General features: G+C 52.9%; 3 protein-coding genes across 3 annotated transcripts; 1 reads left to right on the top strand and 2 right to left on the bottom strand.

The window, feature by feature from the left end:
* Nucleotides 1-1,119: 1,119 nt before the first annotated feature.
* UCRPA7_66 (putative eukaryotic initiation factor 4f subunit p130 protein) lies at nt 1,120-5,738 on the bottom strand (the record flags this gene model as incomplete). The annotated part of the gene is made up of 3 exons (XM_007912664.1): nt 1,120-1,228; nt 1,281-5,290; nt 5,409-5,738. The coding sequence occupies 3 exons, from the start codon at nt 5,736-5,738 to the stop codon at nt 1,120-1,122; spliced, it is 4,449 nt and encodes a 1,482-aa protein (XP_007910855.1).
* Nucleotides 5,739-13,515: 7,777 nt separating this feature from the next.
* On the bottom strand, nt 13,516-14,298 carry UCRPA7_65 (putative atp synthase delta mitochondrial precursor protein; the record flags this gene model as incomplete). The annotated part of the gene is made up of 5 exons (XM_007912663.1): nt 13,516-13,548; nt 13,600-13,778; nt 13,838-13,988; nt 14,106-14,135; nt 14,197-14,298. The coding sequence occupies 5 exons, from the start codon at nt 14,296-14,298 to the stop codon at nt 13,516-13,518; spliced, it is 495 nt and encodes a 164-aa protein (XP_007910854.1).
* Nucleotides 14,299-19,383: 5,085 nt separating this feature from the next.
* Nucleotides 19,384-21,702, top strand: UCRPA7_64 (hypothetical protein; the record flags this gene model as incomplete). Its single annotated transcript, XM_007912662.1, has 1 exon — nt 19,384-21,702. The coding sequence occupies one exon, from the start codon at nt 19,384-19,386 to the stop codon at nt 21,700-21,702; it is 2,319 nt and encodes a 772-aa protein (XP_007910853.1).
* Nucleotides 21,703-22,491: the final 789 nt, after the last annotated feature.

Below are 22,491 nucleotides of genomic sequence, written 5' to 3'. Positions count from 1 at the left end.
AGCTGAGAAATGAGGGAGAGTGCAATAATGATGACTTTGTATGTTTGTTATAAGGCTTTGGGCATGATTTTTGAGTCTTTGAGTCATTCCTGGCGTTCAGGATAAGGGCGTTTTTACAGTCAGCTCATAGATTAGCATCAATAATGAGATCTTGAAATAGTCATCCGTCCCATGAAGCTGGTGAAAGCTGTATATCCTACAGCGTGCGTAAGCTCTGTGGTTCAGAGATGTAGGAGTCTTCGGTCATAGTGTTCACATGGCTTCACGTCACAGGCATTCAAAACAGTGCAGTTATTTTCAGTTTTCTGATTCGCTGCTGCTGGCTAGTCCTCTAGCATGAATTAGATGATGATGTACAAGCACGTAAAAGGTCCTATCGTCTCGAACCCTCTCATAACCCAAAGTCTTCCCAGGCGAAGGAAGCCATACCGTTGGCGACCGGTGACGGCACTCTTGCCCAGGAGAACTTCGGAGCCGGAGCCCGAGACGATCTCTTTTCCTCCCCCTTTTTGATCCCCTGCGAAGGAAAGTGACTAACCAGCAGCAAGCTATGTAAGGCAATGCCGCGGATAAAAGCAAACGATCCCTGAAATCCTCAGATTCCTCTTCCTCTCGCGCGATGTTGTGGTGTCAGAGCCTCCAGGCTCGACCGTTCTTCTGTTCTTCTTTCCCCTTGTATGATCGCTCTTTTCCATCGATCATGAAAAGCAGTAATGTCTTTAGGTGTTGTCACAAATTGGGAGTGCCAATCCTCGCCGATCTCTTCTTTCTGCCCTCTCGCCCATCTCAAGTGCAGCTAATGTCGCAAAATATGAAATGAAGAATGCCATCTTTCCCTGTGGCGAAATCGTAAAGTGTGATTATAGCGGTGAGCAGCCGAAGATGCAAAGCAATGTAGGTAAGGAGGGTTAAACACAGTGATGGAAGTGAAAAGGGATCCCGGTGCCGGAGCGGTCCGGGGATGGGTCGTCTATGGCGATTGAGGTATCATGAAAGAAAAATCTGGTGCAACTTTTGACACAAACTTTTTAAAGCCAGCCGTAAATGCAGAAGTACCCCCAGCCCTGTCTATGCACAGTGTGGTATAATGCAAAGACATTAATATGGAAAAGAAACAGTTCAAGCACTCTCCTTCTTGTCACTATCAGGAGTAACCTTTGCGAGCGCTGGGGACGCCGCAGTAGAGGGAGGTGAGGCAGGATGTTCCGGCTCCATATTGGCAAGTGCGCTACGAAACGGTTAGCAATTATTTATAAACGTCAGGACGAGTCATTACTTACGCAAACGCATTGGTGTGCGAGGCGGCTTCCCTCGTGGGTGGTGTGCCGGTTCGCGATGAGGCTCCTGACTCTTCTCCAGCACGATTCAAAGCACCGCCAGGGCCAAGTCTCCGGCCGCTGTTGCTTCGGGATGAGAACATGGATGTCGGTCCAAGAGTGACGTTCTGGCTTGCTGTTCGGCTTGCAGAGCCCTTCAAGCGCCGCAGATCGTCCATTCCAACCTGGTTGGGCGCAGGCTGGTTGTAGGAGAAGTTTCGTGCATCGCCACGGCCCATGGGAGCACGACCAGGCCCGCCTCTCTGACTGCTTCTAGCATTCTCAGCGGCCTTCTGGGCAGCTTGTGCTTCGGCCTCAGCGCGAATTTCCTCAAGAGTCTTGGGACCCTTGAGACCTTCCTTGGTAACCCAGTGTACCCTACGCAGATCCACAACATCCATGAGCATGAACTTGAGACGACTGGGCAGGTCAGGCATGTCGACGATGGTCTGGATGCGGCCGAAGTAGGCGTCCATCATAGGTCTGCCCTTCTCTGTGGCGTCCAGGTTGCCACCGATTGTCCTCAGAAGCTTCGACAGGGACTCGATCTCAGCCTCATCGGGAATTCCATTAAAGTCGAGCAGCTTGCGAACACACTCGTGCATGATACGTTCCGTAAGCATGCCAAGTTTGTAAAGCTCTCCGATGAACTGAACGAGACCAAGACCACGACGCTTGGCAGCTGCAGCAATGTAGTACTCGTCACTCAGCAGAGCCGCCTCCTTGCTCTCGCCCTCCTTGGGCTGCGGCAGATCAACTTGCCAACCGCGCTCGAATTCTTCTTGACATCGGTTCAGGAGATATTTTCGGAACAAAGCACCGCCGCTGACAACATTACCGTTCTTGTCCAGAATTGTGACATCTCGGATCTCGGGACTCATGGTCTCCAACATGCGCTTACAGAATTTAGCATACATGGATGCCCAGTGAGCCTCATCAGTAGCCTTCTCAAAGGTAAGCTGGATGACTTGACGAAGAGTGCGGCCATCTTGCTCATCCTTTGACTGAGCAGCAATGGTAAGAATCTGCTCTGAGATCCTGTCGAAATTCTCGGGAGTCATCTTGTTCAGGGCGGCCTTGACCTTCCGCTGGACCATCGCAGGATCGAGGGCTCCGCCACTCGTCACGCTAGTCGCCGGGGGACCTGCCTTGCTGCCAATACTAGTAGGCTTCCAGCCAGTAGCCGAGGTGGTGATAGGCTTGAGTTCCATTCCTTGGGTCAAGGGCATAGTCTTAGCAGCCTTTGCGTCATTCTGAGTGTCATATCCTGCACGCTTGCTGCCGGCACGAGTCGATCTGCTTCCCTGGCGAGGAGAGTTCGGCATACCCATGTTAGAGGATGAAGGAGTGCGAGACATCTGGCTGCTTCCGGGGAATGCACCGCCAGGACGCTGGAAAGAGGCCATAGGGTTGATGTTGGGACGGGCCATGTTACCCTGGGACATGGCGAATCGCTGCTCCGACGTGGTTCCAGGAGGTAGAGGCTTGCCACCAGCACCGGGGGCGCCAAAAGAGCCCATAGCCGGGAAACCAGGGGCACCAGTCCTTGAGTTCTGGCGACCAGAGCCTGCTCCGCCCGGGGTTCTAGCAGACTGCGAGCGGCCACCTTCACTGTCGCCAATGAGAGTCTTGACCTGCTGATGGAACTCCATGGAAGGCTCCTCAGTGAAGACCTTCTGAAATTGCAGCAAAAAGGCAGAGTCGTATTTGAAAGCCTTGCCCTTCTTGGCAACAGCGGCGTTCAGAGCCGGATTTGGCGAGTTGATACCCATTGGGTACTTCACTTCATCTCTAACGCTCAGGAAGCGGGACGTCTTCAGGGACTGGAGAGCAGCACTAGGCTGAGGAGGCTCCACGGGCTTAGTATTTAGAGGCGTGAGGTTCAGCGCAGCAGGCTTCGCTCGCTTCTCGGTCGTGTGCGGCTTAGTGGCGGTCGTTGGGGAAGCACCGTCGCCACTCTCGAGGGACAGGTTGGCAAGCTTATCCGCAACAGCGCCAGCCGAGTCCTTCTTGTCAGACAAAGTAAGATCAGAGATCTTCTCGGTCAGAAGCTCAGCGACAGACTTGGATGTGCCCTTGGACTCATTCTCCTTGCGCTGTCGCTCTCTCTCCTCTTCGAGGCGTTCCATCTCACGTTCCTGCTCACGCAGCTTTCGGTCGTTGTCCGCAGCCTCGGTAGCCTTCTGGGCGTCGGCATTCTTCTTGGCCTCAGCCTTCTCTTGAGCCTTCTTTGCTGAGATGGCAGCCTGCTCCTGCTCTCGTCTGGCATCCTCTTCCTCCATTTCGCGGATGATACGCTCCAGCTCCTCGTCGTCCATTGCGCCATCATCCTTCTTCTCCTCTTTCTTAGCTGCCTCGGCCTCAGCGTCGGCTTTCGCCTTTGCCTCTGCCTCAGCCTTGTCCTTGGCCTCCTGCGCAACCTTAGCCTCTGCCTCTTCCTTTGCCTTCTGCTCAGCTTTGGCGAGTTCCTCTTGCTTGATGCGCTCTTCCTCCTTAGCCTTCTCTTCGGCAGCGGCTTTCTCAGCAGCAGCCTTCTCAGCAGCAGCCTTGTCGGCGGCAGCCTTGGCAGCCTCCTCTTCCTTAGCTTTTACTTCAGATGGCGCTTCAGCTTGCTTTCTAACTTGTTCCTGGAATTCCTTGCGGAGCTGTTCCGCGGACTTGCCAGTAGCGGCACTGTCGGTCCGGGCGTGGGTTGCAGCGGCTGGGGTGGAGGGCTTAGGCGGAGGAGTTGGTGTCGAGGCAACAACTGGAGGTGTCTTTGACTGCTGGATGCTGGGAGCAGGCGAGGCAGGCGCCTTGATGTTGCTGAAGTTCACCTCTTCACCAGCCGCATTCTTGATGACAATCGCGGCGCTCTTCTTTGGTCGCACGAATGCAGGCGAAGAGGCAACCACAGGAGCCTTGGGCTGAGCGTTGTGAAGTTGAGGAGTGCCCTGAGCAATCACGGGCTGGCTCTGTCCAGTGCTCGAAGCGGGACGCTCCGAGATCTGAGAGGAGTTGCGGGACATAGGCTGAGCCTGAGGGGGCGGTGCGTATTGGTTAGGTACGTAGGGGTTTGCGAAACCAGCAGGAGATGGTGACTGGGGCGGTGCGTTCATGTAGTGCATCTGAGGAGGGTAGGTAGGATAACCCATGCTCAGAGGGCGACCCATGTGGTCCATCTGGGGGTATGCTCCATAGTTCTGTTTTTGTGCTGTTAGTAAGCGATCAAAATTACCGCTTGCCGGCGATAGGTCGACAACGGTTGACATCTTGAGAGAAGAAATCGCAGAAACAGGGGGCAGTGGCAGAGGAGGCTTATCCAGAGACTCGGGAGGACAAGTCCCGCCGGATCGTGGATCAGACTCCGCCATAGGCTCCCAACGCTTACTCAAGCGTCGAGGTGCCTTGTTATTGAAGTCACGAATGGAGTTCTTTTGTGAAGAGTTAAGCGGCCGCAAATGAGATGATTTCTCGAAGTCGCGACGGATGCCTTTCTTCTTCTGTGACTTGATAGAAAGATCTTGCGGAAGGAAAGGAGGGGCAAATACTTGTGGAGGATAGCCAGTGCCCATAGGGGGCGGATACTGGTGCTGAAATCCGTGGTTGGGAGGGATGGGCATAGCAGGAGCCATAGTCGGAGTGCCCTGGTTTGGCATAGATGGAGGGAGGGCTGGGCTGCCGCGTGCTGGTTGAGGAGAGTTGGGATACGGCTGCATCCCAGGGCGGCCACCGTATTGAGGAGGCATGCCACCGCGACCTTGACTGGGGCCACGAGGATACTGGCCGCCGTTGGGTGGGAAGCCCATCTGCTGGCCGTACTGAGGATTGAATGAACCTCGACCTCGACCGCCTTGTGAAAAGCCGCCACGGTTCGGGCCCTGGTTCCCATGATTTCCCATATCGCTGTGCTGAGAGTTATGTCGCATATGCGGAGACTGGGAACCGAGAGCAATGCCGGCGTTCTGAGAGATAGAGCCGGGTCTCATGTGGCGCTGAAAACGGTGTTAGCAGTGTTGTTCATTTTGATAACTAATTTTACATGGTCGGAGATAGGCGGGCCTTGAGCGACCGCGTAAAAGGAGGAAAAAGAAAATCTTATGGATAACTCACCTCGCCATCGCCACCGAAGCTACCGATTCTGAATCCGCCGTCCGGTCCAGTAGACGGAGGCTTACCGCCGCTGGCAGAAGGCTGCGGAATAGGGGAGGGAGAATGCGCAGGCGACTGGACGCGCGGGTTGCTGTTCCCAGGGATGGGGATGGGCGCCGCGGTCGTCGGCTGGGGGGTACTATGCTGCATGGCAGGCGAATCTGAGAAGCCAAACTGGATGCCGGCTTTTGCTCCGCCAACAGGGCCGCCGTTTGCAGCGTAGCTATTAGGGCCGTTGGCGCTGATGGTGACTGAGGGCTTTCGACTGTGGTCTGAAGAGTTTCCGTTCATGTTGGAGCTGCCGTGGGCGACAGCAGGGGCGGCTGATACGGTAGGTACAGCAGGTGTGATGGACGGTCTGCCATCCACGGGAGAGATGGATGACGACTTGCCATGTTGAGGCGCGGATGAGCCCACAACCACGGGGGGTGGATTGGAGCCCGTCGCGATCAGGGGCGTGGCTGGCTTCTTCGTCGCACCGGCAGCAGAAGCATACGACGTGGTGGAAGCAGCGGGTTGATTCGGCGCCGGAATTTGGGTTTGCTGACTCGCAGTAGAAGTCATAAGGGAGATCTTTTGTTTTCCGTCGTTTGCTAACCCTTGTTGCTACTTGGTTTGGATGGCGGTCGCAAAGATTTTTCTCGTCGCCGGGGGTTGGGGTGTTCCGAATCTCAGAGGTCGAATCTCAGATTCAACCGCGCGATCAAGACAAAGAGAGAGCGACTGTGGGAAAAAATCGATGGGACTCGCAAACAGCGGGATCGAGGAGACGCAGGACGGCGGGAAAAATATCGCGTCGATCTGCGATGGGAGGGCCTTTGATGGAGAGATGAGATGCGCGCGGCCTTGATCAAGATCTGATCAGATGTTGACGCAGGACAGCGTGAAGGAGTGGATGTGTCGCAAAAAATCGACCCGACCGAGACAGACAGGATGGATGGCGCTGAGAATTTGCAGGCCAAGCAAACCGGTCGTCGTAGGAATTAATTAAAAAGGAGGAGTGGAGAGGAAAGTCTCTGAAATCAACGTCCAGAGAGTCCAAGTCCAAAGGGGAAAATTACCACAAAACCCTTCCGAAGAGAAACCTCAAAAGGTGGTGATAAATTCTTGGGGGAGGGAGGATCTTCACAGAAGTGGAAGATTTTTGGAGGAGGGAAGGGGAGAGGGAGATTTTGCCTGTGATCAGATAGGGAAGGGGAACTTTTTTTTTCTCTCTCTCTCGCCCTCTCGCTTGCTCCTCCTGGGTGCTGGGTCCTGGGGGTAGGGGCTGGGCTGGGCTCGGGCTGCGTGCGCGTGTGTGGGTGCGGGTGTGGGTGTGAGAGCGCCCATCCGCCCCAGTGTGTTTAGTGCGTTAGGTATGATAGGTACCTGGGCCAGGTCACCTAGGTGGTGGTCCGGTGGTGCGTATGAGCAGCCTCACCAGTGTTGTAGCACACTGAGCTTACCTTAGGCTAGGTCACTTCTCTTCCGTAGGTAGGTTGCGGAGGGGGCGGGAATGTCCTCCCTCCCAGGTCTTAGTCCCGTCCCAGGCCCCATTTTAGCTCGGGCACCACAGCTCTTGTTCCATTCTCGCTTAGCCACCTAAAATTTCAATTCCCTGGGATAACTGACCTTAGCTGACCTTGCCATTACTATGGCCCTACAATACCCTACTCTACCATATTTATCAACCTTTTGACGCTCGCGCACACACGCGTGCGTCCCTTTATTATCACTGTACATGGTCTTCTGAGGATAGTAGACTTATCAGGATCCGGTATAGATCTCTACCATCACCATATGAGAACGTTGGTGCATGTACCCAGGTAGCTGGCCCGAGTCACTCTTCCATCTTCCATTCTCCCCTTTGCACTGTTCTCTGCGTCAGTCAGACAAAGCTCCATCGAATCTGCTCTGAGATGAGATGCGGACCCAACGGTCAGATAGAGATAGATAGGCGTAACCTGCTTGGGCAAAGGCAGCCTTACCAGTCCCATACCAATTCCCAACCTGGCCGGGGCAGCTTTATGGAAAAGAAAGGACCGGATTGGATGGGATGCTGCTGTGACTGTGCGCTGCTAACAGGAAAAGTCTCCATCCGTCGACAGGACATTGCGTCAATGTCACGCATCTTTTCCATCTCGAATGCTTTTTTCTTGTCTGCACAGCAGCTCTGTTTGTTTGACCTTGAATACAATGTAAGTGCGCACTGTCCAGGGCTCATGGACGGACGTACATGAAGAAGTCCAAAAAAACACATGAGCCTGCATTTTCAGTATTACCCATTTTGCACCTCCGGCTCATTCCCCATACCTACTTAGGCAGTCATCACCCATCGTCATCATCATCATCATTATCATCATCTCCATAATCTTCCTGTTCTAGTGTAGCACAAACTGCATAGTAGTGCTGCAGACGAGGCGAAGGTGTGGTGGTGGGTTGCGGGCTCGTCATTCCTTCATCTCCTAAATCCGTATATGTATGTGGCTTATCCCCACCGAGTGAATCACCATCTCTATCCCCATCACCTTTGCCATCCGTCTCCTCTCCTCTCCTCTCCTCTCGTCCAACGACGTGATCCAACATTATCGACTTGCCCAATGCAGCACAGCACAGCACTGCACGTGCCTAACCTGCACTTCATCCCCTCTCACGCAAACACTTCCTCTGCCCGTTCCCTGGATATGACAAATCCCCGTGGGTGACTGACTGCCCTGTGAATCACTCGCTGCCATGTAGCCAGGAGTCAGGTCAGTCACACTCATGTCAAGCAAGCTAGCATGGCAGCCACTCATCTACCCAGGTCAGGTACTACCAAGCCCAGACAACAGCGTGTTGCTTGTGCATGTTGGATAAGGTGATGAACGGACCAACGCTGAGGCTCGTACTCAGTCCATAGAATATCATCGATGCTCCCGAGGTAAGGTCGACGCTTCTTTTTTGCCACGGACCCAATCGAAGTCCACCAACCAACCAACCGTGCTTCTTCCCGGGCGAAAGGTCAAGCCACAACCGAAAGTCTCTCTCAGCTACTGTACAACTTTTTATCTGCATGGGATCTCCACATAATATTGGCACACTCTTACATCCAATCCTATGGATCAGGTATGAATTATCATTATATATGGTCTTAACAACCCATGGAACAGATGACTCGCTGGCCCAACGCGTATCAAGATAAGTCTAGTCAATTGTGATTGTCGCACTCAGGCCAGTTTTCCATGCCTACCTACTTAGCCTAGATGGGTTTTCTGGCTCGGCGAGAGAAAAAGAAGTAAGCGTTTGCGCGGCTTGCCGGCTGCCCGTCCAGTAACCTGACATTAGCTACGGTTCTGTCGCCTCTCGAAACTTGCTTCTTCTAAAAAGGGGGCGACGAGGTCACACAAGGACCGCCCACCTGGAGCCTGCTTCCCGGTCAAAACATTGTGTCCAACTACAGTTGTTAGGAGACTCGTCGAATAGCTAATTACCCACGAGTACCGGTAGATCACCGCCGTAGGTTGGGTATACCAAGCTCATTGACACTCATTATTAGGCCACCTCTCTCGTTGAACGCGTTTCAAACACCACTTCCGCGAAACACCCCTGCCCCCTGTCCGTCGCGCGCGTTGCACCCTACTCGCAGCACGCCAGGGTCTGAAGGAGAAGAGGCTCCACGACTCAAAGCTTCCTACGCACTCCGTCCGGGCTGTTAATCCATAGTCTCAATATCCAAATATTGGCTTGCAACTGTTGCCTGCAAGTGCTGTCATGACTCTCACAAACCTCGAAGTAGCGGCTGGTGTCCCTTCCTACCTTTCTCGTCACAAAGGGATATATTCTCTCTTTAGCCTATAACCCGCAACGTCTCTAAAAAGGTCGTAGAAAGTATGGAGGCGAGCCCTTTTGATCCGCCGTCCGCTGCATCAGAAGCGTTCGCTCCCGTTCCGCGCCTGTATTGTCGATCTGGGGTGTATTACCCGTGCTACCACTTGGGACGGAAAAAGGACAAAGACACCTGCTACCACCCTCTCTCTCTGTTTGGATCCGCAAGATCAGGCATATCTGAAGAAAACTCGGAGACTTGCCGACTGTTCCTCCCAGCTCGCCTTCCACGACCCCAGGATCGGGGTCTCAGCCATTACATTCCGTCCTGTGAGACAGATGAGCACCCCTGGTTGTGGCAAGCTGTACGCCCCAATCTACAGGTGGTCCAGCGTGCCCACGCTCATGAGTCCCACCGGGTCGATTGGACTGCATTGCGAATTGAGCCACTCTAGCAGGCCCATTGACGTAGGCAGCAGTCTGTATTGGGCTTGCAAACTTCGTATCAGTCCTCAGAGCCAATGGTAATGCGGATTCTGGACGTGGAGAACGCCCGGCAAGCCTAAGAAGTAGCCCCTGAGTTCTGTCATTTGTAAATAGGCGATCCAGATTCCGTCCAGTCCTGTGAGTCGAGTCATCTTCAGGCGACCTGGAAAAAAACGTTCTGTCCTCTCGCCCGTCTCTAATAATCCATCTAATGGTCCTAAACCAAAGTAAGGTACATCACAATCTGTGGCTAGTGCTTTTGCCCCCGTGCGTTGCTCCCTTGCTTCCGCTTTCCAGCGCTACAGGGGTCGTTGTCGCAGCACCTTCGCTGGCATGCCCCTTATCGATAGCACCTGCAATATGACGACAGTATCCCGATCTCTCCCAAGATTCGACCCATGCCTCCCTTAGTTCAAACTGCCATGTCTCAAAACAACTTGATGGGTCCTGTGAGTACCGGTAGTATACTTTCTTATCACGATGGCATGTTAGTATGCAGATTGGACATATCTTAGTAGAATATTGAATTGTCAAGTGCCATTTAGCAAGGCGTTGACTAAACATCTGGAAGAAACCTTAACACTTGATCAAGTCACTGAGATTGTTGCGCTGCAACCTCCATTCCCATGATTTCACTGTAACTCCCCTTATATTTGCTCAACCTATTATGCCAGTCTGTGTAGCCAGGGAGTGTCAAGGACTCCCATCGTCAGTCTCATCGGAAGATACATTTGGCTAGCCACTGTGTCAGTTTCGAAAAAGCCATATCAAGATCGCACCACATGGACAGAGTATTCAAGTATTGCTCGCTTCAAGCATTTGTTCATTGTTTTAGGTAATACAATCTGGTGATCTGCAGTTTCCCAGAGACTCTAAACGCGCAACTGGGCAGCAGTCACAGTCACTCCTACAGCCGGCCAGACTGTGTATCCGTCATTCTTTGCTGTTTCCCACGCGTGTTGTTCAACATGTCTGCAGTTTCTGGTGCCCAATATATGACTACATCCACGCTGAAGTGTCGGTTACAGCTCAGGAGGTCAACGGGCGGCTCTCTATAGGAACACTAATGTTCAAGTGTAATCTGCTCGACCTTGACGCCGAGTTCAAAAGGACCTCTCCTGAGGAAGACTCGCCCCTTTGTGTGTCTTCCTCGGTTGGTCTGCCTCCCAAACGTTGGTTTTGTTGATGACTTGACCGGCGCCTCGACGAATTTGAAGAGCTGAACTCATCTTCTCTCGAATCCGAGAACTCTTCGTTGTCCGTGACTTCAGATGAGCTCTCTAGACTTGCTGATAATGCATAGTAGATTTGGTACCTTTGAGGTTCCGGGGCTACTATGATCACTTTAGAGTATGAGGAGTTCTCAGTTTGCTGTGTGTGAGATGTCGGTGACTCCTCCGAAACTTGATCGGGAATTCGATCGCTCGGGGTTTTCTCTTGCTGTTGGCATGCCGTATTTGACGACATTCTCTGTGGATCTGTGACATAAGGCCCTGGTCGAGTGGCTGGCTTGTTCCGATCGTGGTGTTTGAGTCTCGACCGGAGGGCAGTGAAATCTAGGCGCTCTTCACTTTGGCCGATACGTCGAGATAAAAAATTCGAGCCTTTCTCGTTGTGAGCATGAAGTCTTCCGCGGTCGCCTATGCTTGTTTCTGGCTTTCTCAACCAAGATGTAGGACTTCTCGCTCGGATGAGTCTTGGACCATTTTGCCTGCTATGAGGGGCATCAACTTTGCTTTGAGGTCTAAAGGGAGGCGTGGTCTTTCCATCCAAGCCTGCAGCGCTGTCCGCAGGAACAGGTGACAATTTCCTTGACATTTCTGCACGTGTTGTATCTTCCCCATGTAGCTGCTTCGTTTCGTTCGGGTTCTCAGGCGGTCCGGGAAGCGAATGTGGCTGGCCTTCTGGTAACTCGACGGCCCCATGCTCATCCAACACATCTGAATCTGGCGTGAAGTCGTGGTGAGGTGTGTGTTTGTCATGGGCAGCATGCCATCGAGCGGCAGCGGCCAGGTGATCTTTCACATGCTGTGTACTGTACGATGCCTCGCTCTGTTGATCGCTCATATTTGGAGTCGATTCCAGAGTATTAGGGCACTGGAGATGATGAGCTGCTTCACCTGCATTGGGAGACATATGCTCTGTAAACTCTGACGGTCGCTTACCGTGAGCTTCCTTATATGCAATGCATCCAACGCTGTGCCGGTAGGGACGATACCCTTCATGAGTAGCGCGGCAAGTCGGGTCATTGCATTCACTTTCTGATGAGACTTCAGGTTGCCACGTGTAGTCCGCATGATGTGGGACATATTCGGACAGCTTTCTGTTCGCTATCACCGAGACTGGTGTGGCTTGCGCTGCTGCGGTATGGGCTTTTGTGATTCGGTCTGCGATCACGAAGGGATTGTCTCTCACAGACGAAGCTCGGCCCTGGACAGCAATAGGAGACCGAGTTGTCTTGGACCCTGTCTTCTTCGAGCGCTGGCCGACTATGCTCGGCGCACTTCCGATTGAAGATGATGACGGTAGTGATCCAGGATAGCTGGTATAAGCCTCTCCATCTCGGATGGCTAGGTGTGCTCCTCGGTTTGCAAGGAATTCTCGATGGATCTCCGTTGCGCCGTCTGGAACAGGACAGGTACATGTTTGGCAGAGAGGATGGCCACATGAGGCACAGAAAGTTCGTGAGCGAATTCTCGCTTTACACACATGACATATTCTCCAGTGTCCCCTGGGACTGGGTATATTGACCTCTTGCGGGGAATGCTGCTCGTCTCCGGACAGCTAGCCGGAGGGAGGCGACAGACCGTGTTGTTTGAAGAGCTCTCGTGCGTCCTTTCGACGGCTACTGTAAGTGGACTGTCCTGGATCTTCCGTAGGGTTTGGTGGTTTTGGAGAGCGCCTAGGGGTGTCTCGATGCCGCCTAAGCGGCTTTGTGTACGATTGCCTTGGCGATAATTGATTACTAACATACTCTTCGGCTCCCATTAGGGGTGACTTGGGGGAGGTTCGGCTCGAGGACGTAGACGGGCGGAAAGCTGGATAATCCCGGCGGTAATGGGGCTGACCCCTGGTCACGATGCGTTCACCGTGGGGAGAGATTGCCCTGCGTCGCAACTCTTCTCGTGGGCTGTTCTGGGGATATCGAGATCTCTCCTGAGCTGTATTGGAGTGTGAAGCCGGCTCGGCCGGCAATCTTGGACCCTTGCTTTCCTCTCCAGACTGAGCGCCACCTTTCTCTGATGACCCCTTCGCTAGGTGCCTCGAAACCGACGGATTGATATCTAGACCGTCCGGCTCGACTGCCGTTTCGCCAGGAGGCATTGACCAGAAGAGGTTGGAGAGTTGGCGCACAAGTCGTTTCGGAGTAGGCGATAACTACCGTCCTGGGAGGTGTTAGAAGTACTGTTTTCATGCCTAGGTATGAGCACGAAGCAAAGGGCAATGATCAAAGGATGTTCGTAAATAAAATAACTGGAATAATTAATTAGGATGCGCGAAGAAAATAGTTGATGCCATTCAAGTTGTCAGCACTCCAGGGGCTCTCAAGTATCAAAGTGACTGGCACCGGTTGGTAGTGCTTCGGGCCAAGGTAGCCATCTGGGTAGAGAGCATGACACGCAACGCCCCTTCTCAACTTCACGAAGGCAGGGAAGGAGAGAGCCTTGTTGTATTCATAGTAGACACATACGCGGAAGGAGCGAATTTCTAGGTCTGGGTAACAACGCCAATGCTGATGTGCCGACGCTAATGGAAGTTTTGAGGTATTCTACACTGGGGTTTGTTCGATATGTACACTCTATTTCAGGACAGCCTGCAGACTCTCGAGGACCTAGAATTTGTCAGTTATCATACAAATTAGACATTGTATAAGAATGCTCACCTCAAGCTCAATCTTTGCCTCAGCAATGTCCTGCTCACTGCCGCTTCCGTTCGCAACCTTCTGGGCCTCTGAGATCTGTGCCCTCACAGCCTCCGCGCTAAAATCCTCCAAAGGATATCCCTCAACGGCGTTGATGCTCATGACGGAGTTGGGCTGCACAATGGCGAATCCACCAGACACTGCGCAAAGGTTCATCAGCTAATGTCACCACCGTCTCATGATTGGAACCCAAACTCACGGAAGAACTGCTTGCTGCCACTCTCCTCGACAACCTCAATCAGACCAGGCTTCAGCTGCTCAATCGAAGGAACGTGGTTGGCAAGAACACCCATCTCTCCAGACTCGGCGGGGATGTTGACCTGGACGACATCCTGGGACTTGTAGATCGACTGCATGAGGCAATTAGCATCACGGCTCCAGCTCCTCCCGCTTCATAATTCCCGCAAGCCCTGATTTCCAAGAGACGCATTCGTGTCTCAGTCCGGCCATGACAAAAAGGTTCGTACCTGATGGGGGAGAGTCAAGCTCAGCTTGATCTGTTCACGATGTTAGCAAGCTTCCTCAAACAGCGCCCGGATGTGTTTGCCGAGGACCTACCTTGTCGGAGACAGCCTCAGCATATCCTCTCCGCTGCAGAGGAGCTCGAATAGCTGCCGGGCGAGCTCGGAGAGCCACACGGGCAATGCGCAGGGAGTTCATGATGATTGCGTTGGTCAATTGAGGTTTCTGCTTCACGAAAAGCTCCGAATAGCCGACCGATGAACTACGAGAATTGCTCTTCATCAAACTCGCTGCAGCCTGAGGCACTAATACACGTGACGAGTCACTAGGTTAGCAGGCTTCAGTCACGTGGCCATCATTGGATCCCGCTTGGCCGAAACACCCGCAATACCGTCACATCATGCAATTGAGCAGCTCTTGCGCCTACAAAGTACTATTGCACAAACCGGTTTTGTGTGCGTCCGACAACGGCGACTCTCTTCCCATTGCCGCCTGGCAACCTGGCCTTGCAACCAGCCAACCTCACGAGATCTGACGCAATGTAGCAGCATGGTTCTTGTTGTCGATGGCTGCAAAGCATTGTGCCGCCTGCGTAATGATGTCTTGCAGCGACATGAGGATGGAACGTGTTTCATTCCGAGACCCCGAGATTGACATGCTGCATAGCGAGAGAAGCGGTGTTTACTTCCCATCCGCCTAGATGCAGCAGGCCGTTGCTGCATATCGAATTCCAAGATATTACGAGCGGTAGATGATGAGATCGCTGCGCTCGCTCACATGTGAATAATGCAACGACACTCATTCAACGCTAATGGAAGGGTCCTTCTGTACGCCGTCGCCAATCTCAATCTGACTTGTGCAACCACTGTGATCGAGTGGTTTTGATTCCGGCACCAAGAAGCGCTGTTGGAGAGACAATTCCCCGCCTAACCCAGCGGCGGTAGACGTGTCAACGGTGATCACTCCCCTGATCAACATATCAGAAGACACGCTTCTCCAACTGATCTACAGTCAATCCTGTGTTGACATCCAAAGTCGCCTGAAACAAGGACGTTTGATGCAGCTAAGTTAGAGACTAGGACCGAGATATGACCATCCAGTGATGGGAGCGCTGTTATCTCGGGCGTCTACAAAAATCGCGGCAAACATGCTTGGCGTTTCAAAGAGCATTGCAAAGACCTAACGGCTACCTTACGGTCATGTATACGGAATACATGCTGCTGACCTTACCAAGATGTAATATTGTTCAGATGATAGGGCGTCAAAAACCATACCTTAGCAGACTCAAGCACACAGGGACGCGATGTGGCTTTGCCCGCAAAGGTGACAGGCGTCATCTGACTATCCATCTGCATCAGGAGATGTAGACCTCATTATGCTTGGACAGATTACAAGCTTCTTAAGGTCTTCCGGGAGCTTGCTTCCAGCAAATGCCTTTCACTTGCCCTTGCCAGGAAATTAGCTGTTTACTACCTAGGTAGCTATATTAGGGTAGCTCAAGTTGGTAGTGACGGTTAAAGCACCTTCACCGCCCGTGAAGTGGGTACCTATGTTGTGCGTGTCCCTACTTCTGCTGTGTAAGTCGAGGATTCGTCTCAGGTTCCAAGAATAGCTGGCCCTTGATCACTGGTACAGCGAGACCTAAAGCGATCTAAAGGGTCTTGCATGATACCGGGGGCGTTCGCCATGAGGGAGCTTGTGCTTCGATCGGCTTGCCAATTTCGTCTACGCGCAGATGCCGCGTGAGGAGTCCAGGAGTTAGGTTATGTTTTGCCGTCTCGTTCGCAGGGAATGTACACGCCTGCCAGGAAAACAATGCGGGGTTTCGTTTCGAGTAATCCCTATAACGTGGGGTTTACTGCCGTAGCGCTGTCGACGTATCATTAACACTAAGGGCACGGTCTGTCTCGCGGCCTCTCTTCGCCGCCCTGGCTCGCATACTTGAGGAACTGGATACAATGTGTCTATTGGATTGAACAAGATGAGGTTGGCGGCCAACGTCGCGGCCACATCTTTGCAAAAGGGGGGTCACGCTGGCCAATTCTCACACACAGTAGGGTCACCCTGTTCCAGCCAGGTGTCTCTTGCGAAAAAACGGTGAAGATGAAGCTTACGGTGCCGAGACCATCTTCAGAGGTCTGGACTTTTGCTGACAACCAGGGAAAGGTATTGTGAGGTTATGGTCATCGGCAGGAGAGTCTCTTTGTCCTGAGATTGTCCCAATTGACATTAGTCTATGGAACCTTTATTATGATCCACGAGAGGCACCAAATGGCTGGAATCTTGCTTGACATCACAGCTGGACTATTCAGCTGTGGTCTGGAACGACCCAGATAACCCAGGAAACGTAAAAGAAAGAAAAAAACTTCATTGGGTCCTTTGAACCGAGACTGGTGTTATTAACAAAGCTGCATGCGTCGTAAGAAGCCAGGGAGGAGCAAATTGGCTTTGTTGACGATATTCCCTTGTGTCAGACTTTCTACTACTTTCGTTCCTGTGGTCCGTACGCCGGGCAGAGGAAAAAGCCGGGATACTGAGAATACGGTACATGCAAGCCTCCGGCGCAACACGAGTCAGCCACACGAATTATTTCACTGAGCTGACCAGATTTATTGCTTGTGGCCGGGCAGCCATTGTCATCAACCGCATGTTACCGAGTGCTACATGACCTTCCATTCTTCTGGAATGCAGCAGGGCTTACGATAGCTAAAGTAGTTGTCCAGGCTCGTATATCATAGTGTAGTTACTGTAGTACGTCTTGAGGCGAAAGGAACGGAAAGATGCTGCGGGCGGCCGTGTTTCTCTTATTCAGCGTGGGAGACACAGATGTCAGACGGCTCTTCCGTATCCGACACGCGGGTTGCTTGACTGAGTGAATGCCGGACTGACTCTTCAGGTTCACCTACATTCAAGCCGCTTGGCTCTCCCGAGCACACCCACACCTGGGAGATCACAGCACCACGAGGCATGAATCACGATATGATCTGTAAGCCTGCATTTCGACACGCATCCTAGCGCGACCCAGAGGCCACTGTCAATTCAACGAAAACGCCAGGTACTAGGACAAAGGGATCCGATGATGATGGCCCGGGCTTGGAGCGTAAACACGTTGGATCAAACTGACCGCTTCTTCCCGAGCCCTTCATCTCGTAACGGTACGGAGCCTCCTTGCTCAACGAGGCTTGCGAAATGAAGCGAATCCCCAGGTCGGTCACCAACAAATGCCAGGGGCTCTGATTGGATTGCCTCTCTGAAATGTTTCGATTTCTGACCAGTCCGTTTTTCGCCCATCCCAATTCAATGCCCACCAAGCTGGTCCTAGCGCCCGGAAGACCTCTAAGTTTAGTGTGTTGGGGCCGATATCCGCAGGGGGAAACAGAGCACTTAGCGGTGACTGACCGCTGTGGACAATGAGGGATAAAAAAAATTTGTGGGCAGGAGGCCTAAAATTTGCTGGCGAAAGCCTTTTAAAATTACCTACCTACCAACGGTACCTACCGTTCGGCTCCCCTGGTATTCTCCACCGCTCCGATACGGTTCTTTTAGCTAGCTTCACCACCGTCGAAGACCGGGATCGCACATCCTGGAGAAACACCTAAAGCGAAGCTCAAAGAATGCTGCATGATTGAGACTGACGTCTACGTGCATGGTTGAGCATTGATGGAGTCTACCCTGAGCCGAGATAACCAGAATCCAGAATGGAGCAGACACACCTGGGCAGCGGTGTGCGGCGGATGTGCGGCTGCCGGGTGAGACTGTAGAGACTGCTACGCCTCGGCTTCCAGTCAGCCAGCCTGCCAATGGGAAACGGTGCCAATCCAGATACCTTCAACTCTCAATAGTGTGCGGACGGCGATGTACGGTGGGGATCCACAGTTTGCTCTCCGTTGTTTGGCGGCTGGTGGGAGGTGGACTCTCGAATTTCGCCATCGCAAGTCGCGCACCGCAAAGAAAGAAAAAAGTTGTTGGAAAGGCTAAGGCAGGCGCTGGTACAGGGCCATGGGCGCCCCCACTCACCACCAATTGGAGCGCTCCAGTGGAAAAGAAGCCCCGAATCTCCACGAGACCCGAGGGATCTCCAGTTACGTAGCATGCAGGCAGCGCCAAACACAAGAAAACCGTAGCGTACCGTAGCGTACCGTAGACGGACGACTTATTATGATGGGTGGACGGGCTAGCGGGCTCCACACCAATACTCTGCTGAACGCAGTAACTGAAAATGAAGAGCAAACCGGCGGCAGGCCGCTCTAGAGTACCTACACTTGCACCTGACAGACTTGTCGGCGGCTTGTATTGTTCCTGAAGTACCTGCCAGTGCCTGCTCTGCCCGGATGGTACCTACCTACTATCTACTATGCAGGACAGCTACAGATGACTGGTGAGTTTGCAGTCAGTGGTGCCCACCGCCTGCCGCACCGCCCACCGAGCCACCCTCTGTTTATTACAAACCCCCTCCGCTTTTGCTCCTTGCCCTGTCAATCCAACGGCTCTTTTTCGCCCACTCGGCCTGCCTTTTCAACACACCCAGGGCCCGCCTCTCTGCATGCCCGTGCCCTTCCCTACTCTCTCTCCCTTCCCCCCCCTCTGCCCTTCCTCTCCCCCCCAATCATCCCAAATCCTGATATCGGACCCTTAAGAACCCTTCTAAGGCCCTCTTTCATCATATTCGCCATTCCTCCCCTGCTGCCCTGAATTGGCTCCTTCACACAAACAACAACGGCAGCTTGATTCTGTCTTGACGTTTGTCGACGTTGGGTGGGTTTTCCTTAAAAGGCCGGCCGACTCATCCCAGCACTGCCACCCAGACGTCATTCTATACGCTTTCGGACCAGCCAAGTCCCCCTCGCCTCGTTGAGCCACCGCGTTCGCCAGCCGCACCAGGACCTCGAGATTCATTTTGAGGTTGCCTCTTCAGGATCTCGGGTCTTGGTCACAACATCATCCTCAATCGCGCAACTCCTCACCACCTCAAACTTTCTCCTAAACACTTTGCGCACTCGACGATGATTTCCCGGTTATAGCAACACGGTCCTGAGGGACACCAGTACAACCTTTCCCCCATTCACAACTATTGAGGGGCAGACTGCACCTGGTGTAGACTTCCTTTCCACGACTTGACGTGTGCTCTCTTTACTTTCGAGCAACTGTCTCCTCTACTGCAGTCCTCGCACTGTTAGTTCACGCGTCTCTGAACGACTCATTCCGACTACCTCAATTCCATAACACGCCCGACAACGTACAACACAAGCCTCTTTTCAATCACCTCCTGAAGCAACTATCACCATGTCGAGACATTTCACACACGAAAACGCCACGTCAAACGTGTTGGCGTGGAGCGCAAACGGCGCGAACGTTGAGTTCAATGCCGAGGAGGAGGCAAGCAGCGACGCAGACGAGCCTCCAGATTCACAATTACTCATTTCACCTGAGTCACCGCAATTCAAGAGAGCAACAATCCGTCCTTCAAAAGAGCACCATGAGTCTCTCTTGACCAAGGCTCTTCACAGCCACTCCGAGGACGATTCTGTCGACCCGCGCTCTATCTTGAGCGAGTCCGGTCGGCGGCGATCCATGACCAGCAACGTCAGTCTAGCATCGACAGCCGAGCTGACTTGCGATACTGGTATTACAACCCCAGCACGAACCATTTCTCCCAGTCCCCGTCTCTCGCAGATTGGTTTCGTTCCTATCTCTTCCGAAAAGACCCCGACCGACAGACACATCCACATTGTCGGTTCTCTACCAAAGAGGAACGACCACCCAGTTGCCCCAAACAAGCAGCAATCGGCAGTTGGCGGTGTTCCCAAAGATCCCGCTGTTCAGGCACTAGAAAAGAAGAGGTGTATCTCATTTGCATGTGGAGCGAAGCCTGTAGCTCGACCGGCGGTCGTCCCACCACCAGCACCAAAGCAGCAAGATACACCCAAGCCCGCTCAAGAAAAGCCGAAGCGACCCACCATCAAATTCGCCTGTACGGCACGTCCGGCAACGCCAAGCAGTCCACCGAAGCGTCAGGAGGCCAAGCCTCAGAACGTTGGATCAGGTGGGTTGACAGTTCCCGAGAAAACTGGGTCTCCATCGACTGCTCGGAAAATCCGGTCCCCCTCAACTGGCTTGTCTCGCCCCAATCGATCAACTACCCCGCGTCGCTCGTCTCAGAGTCCCATCGCTGTGCGTACGAAGAAGTACATTACTGCCGATTTTGGTGATCTGCAGGGCGAGCTATGCCGGTTCCACGAGTTCGCAAGCGACGTGCCACAGGAGGATGACTGGATTCGGCAAGAGGCGTCTGTCACGAGAAGGAAACTGACGATCGAGGATACTCTTCAGATGGAAAATGCTATTCGACGTCTAGCAAAGGAAGCCGAAGAGGAAGCCGAACAAGAAGAGGAAGAAGCTGAAGAAGAAGACGAAGAAGAGGAGGACGCTGATGGCGACGACCTCAATGATGCTGAAGATGGAGTCGAGCTCGACGAGGATGAAGACGAGGATGAGGAAGCATTGGATGACGATTACTCTGGCTATGGCTCTGATGATGACTTCTCAGATGGCTATAACACTGACAACGAACACGGCTTTGCGGAATCGGATGACGAAGACGATGGTTTAGTCTTGTGGACCACCAGTCATATGGCAGATATCAAAATATCTGACGCTACCTCTATCTACAAGCCATCCTCTTTTGGCGGCCATCAATCTGACTCATCAACATGCTCTGGTCACAACATTCGGGCATCGCGACCCCGACCACGGGAACTACTGAGCCATCTCGGTTTCCGACCGGCAACTCCAGAGCTACCGGATAGTACCGACTTCGTATGCGGCACGCTCGATGAGGATCGTCCCTTGGAGGAGGCCTATCTCAACCGCATTGCTCAGAGGAAGCGCGAGAAGTTGCATGTCATTCCACAGGACATTGACCCTAGTTTCCCCACCTCAGAGCCCGAGGACGAGGAGGACGAAGCCAGCTACAAGCCGGGCCGTGATAGCGACGATCAAATCTGGCTTCACGGGGAAATCGAGGACCTTGAAGAGGAACAGGATCGCGCCGACCGGAGGAAAAAGAAGTCAGCCAAGCACTCTCCGCCGAAGAGATATCACTCACCACCTCCTAAGCGCATGCACTCTCCTCCACCAAAAGCCCGTGGTCGGTCTCCTCGTCGTCTGTTCGAGCGGCAGTCACCAAAGCGTTTGCGATCTCCTGCTCCAGCTCGTATGGTTGCATCCCCGCCTGCCTCACCTGTACAGGCAGGAGCCAGAATCGCATTCAAGTCTCTCGCCTCTCGTCCTGGTCTTACTCATACAAAATCCCTTCCCAGGGCTCCCGCCTTATTCAGGCACGCGAAGCCTAAGGGTCGGCCCAGAGCCGGAACATTGACTAAAGACCGTCATGTCCGAGGCGCAATTGACATTGTTAAGGGCCTTGAGCAGAAGCGTCAGAGACGGAAGGAGAAGTTTTATCAGAAGTACTGCAACCGTGCTCGAAAGGGGCAGGTTCCAGAGCGGAAACACCAGCCTGGCCAAGGTGCCGAGCGTATGAGAGAATTGGGTCTACTCATGGCTGGCAAGATTGGCCCCGGTAACTATGTCCTTTCGGTTTAAGGATGTATGGCAAGCATTAGGATCTCCAGGAAGAGAGAATCCACGGTACATAGGGCGGTTCTCTAAGCCTGGCATGTTGACGACCACGGCATATTATGACACCTGTTCTTTGTTCTTTTGTATCTATGTTGACGGAGTTCAGCAGCAGCCCTCTTTTCTCTTTTTTTTTTTGGCTGCAGAGAGTCTCTGTGTATATACATTCTTTTCTTTGGTGTGGGTGGACTGCATCTATCACTTCATTTTGGGAGAGGATTGCGGTCTTTGCACTCGTTCCGCTTTCAAGTTAGGGAATACCCGGAGGCAAAGCGTTTTGAGTTGGGCATTTACAACAGGTCACGATAGCATTATATGGGCATCACAGGACGCTCTACAAATTGAGACACTTGCCTCGAGCAAGTCATTGAACACATCTCGAGGTTTACAATTATCTGTGTTGACATGTCAATGCGGACGGTCGTGAGTGGCAAAGTGTACGGTGTCTTTTAAGTTGGTGCCACGGGTTCAACAATTACAGGACGCCAAAACGCCATTGTCAATCTGCCATGATGTGACTCAATGCGAGAAGTAACTAGATTTGAGTTCTCGTGATGATTCTGACTTAGGTTCTCACACGAATTGCAGTAGGAATCTTCGCTGGATTTGCTGGTCGTGCCACATGTAGCAATCGGAGGCTGGCGCGTCATGTGATTTCCCTGGCGCTTTAAAGAACGGCCTACGCCCGCCTCGCGCTTCTTGCCAGCTTTTTGTATGCTGCCGATCAGTTGCTTCCTCACGACAAGAACAGCACAC

This window comes from Phaeoacremonium minimum (genome assembly GCF_000392275.1).
Source record: "Phaeoacremonium minimum UCRPA7 unplaced genomic scaffold PA7_03_scaffold_3, whole genome shotgun sequence".
NCBI classification, from domain to species: Eukaryota; Fungi; Ascomycota; class Sordariomycetes; order Togniniales; family Togniniaceae; genus Phaeoacremonium; species Phaeoacremonium minimum.
The sequence above is the reverse complement of the archived record's forward strand: the minus strand, read 5'-3'. Positions and strand labels throughout refer to the sequence as shown.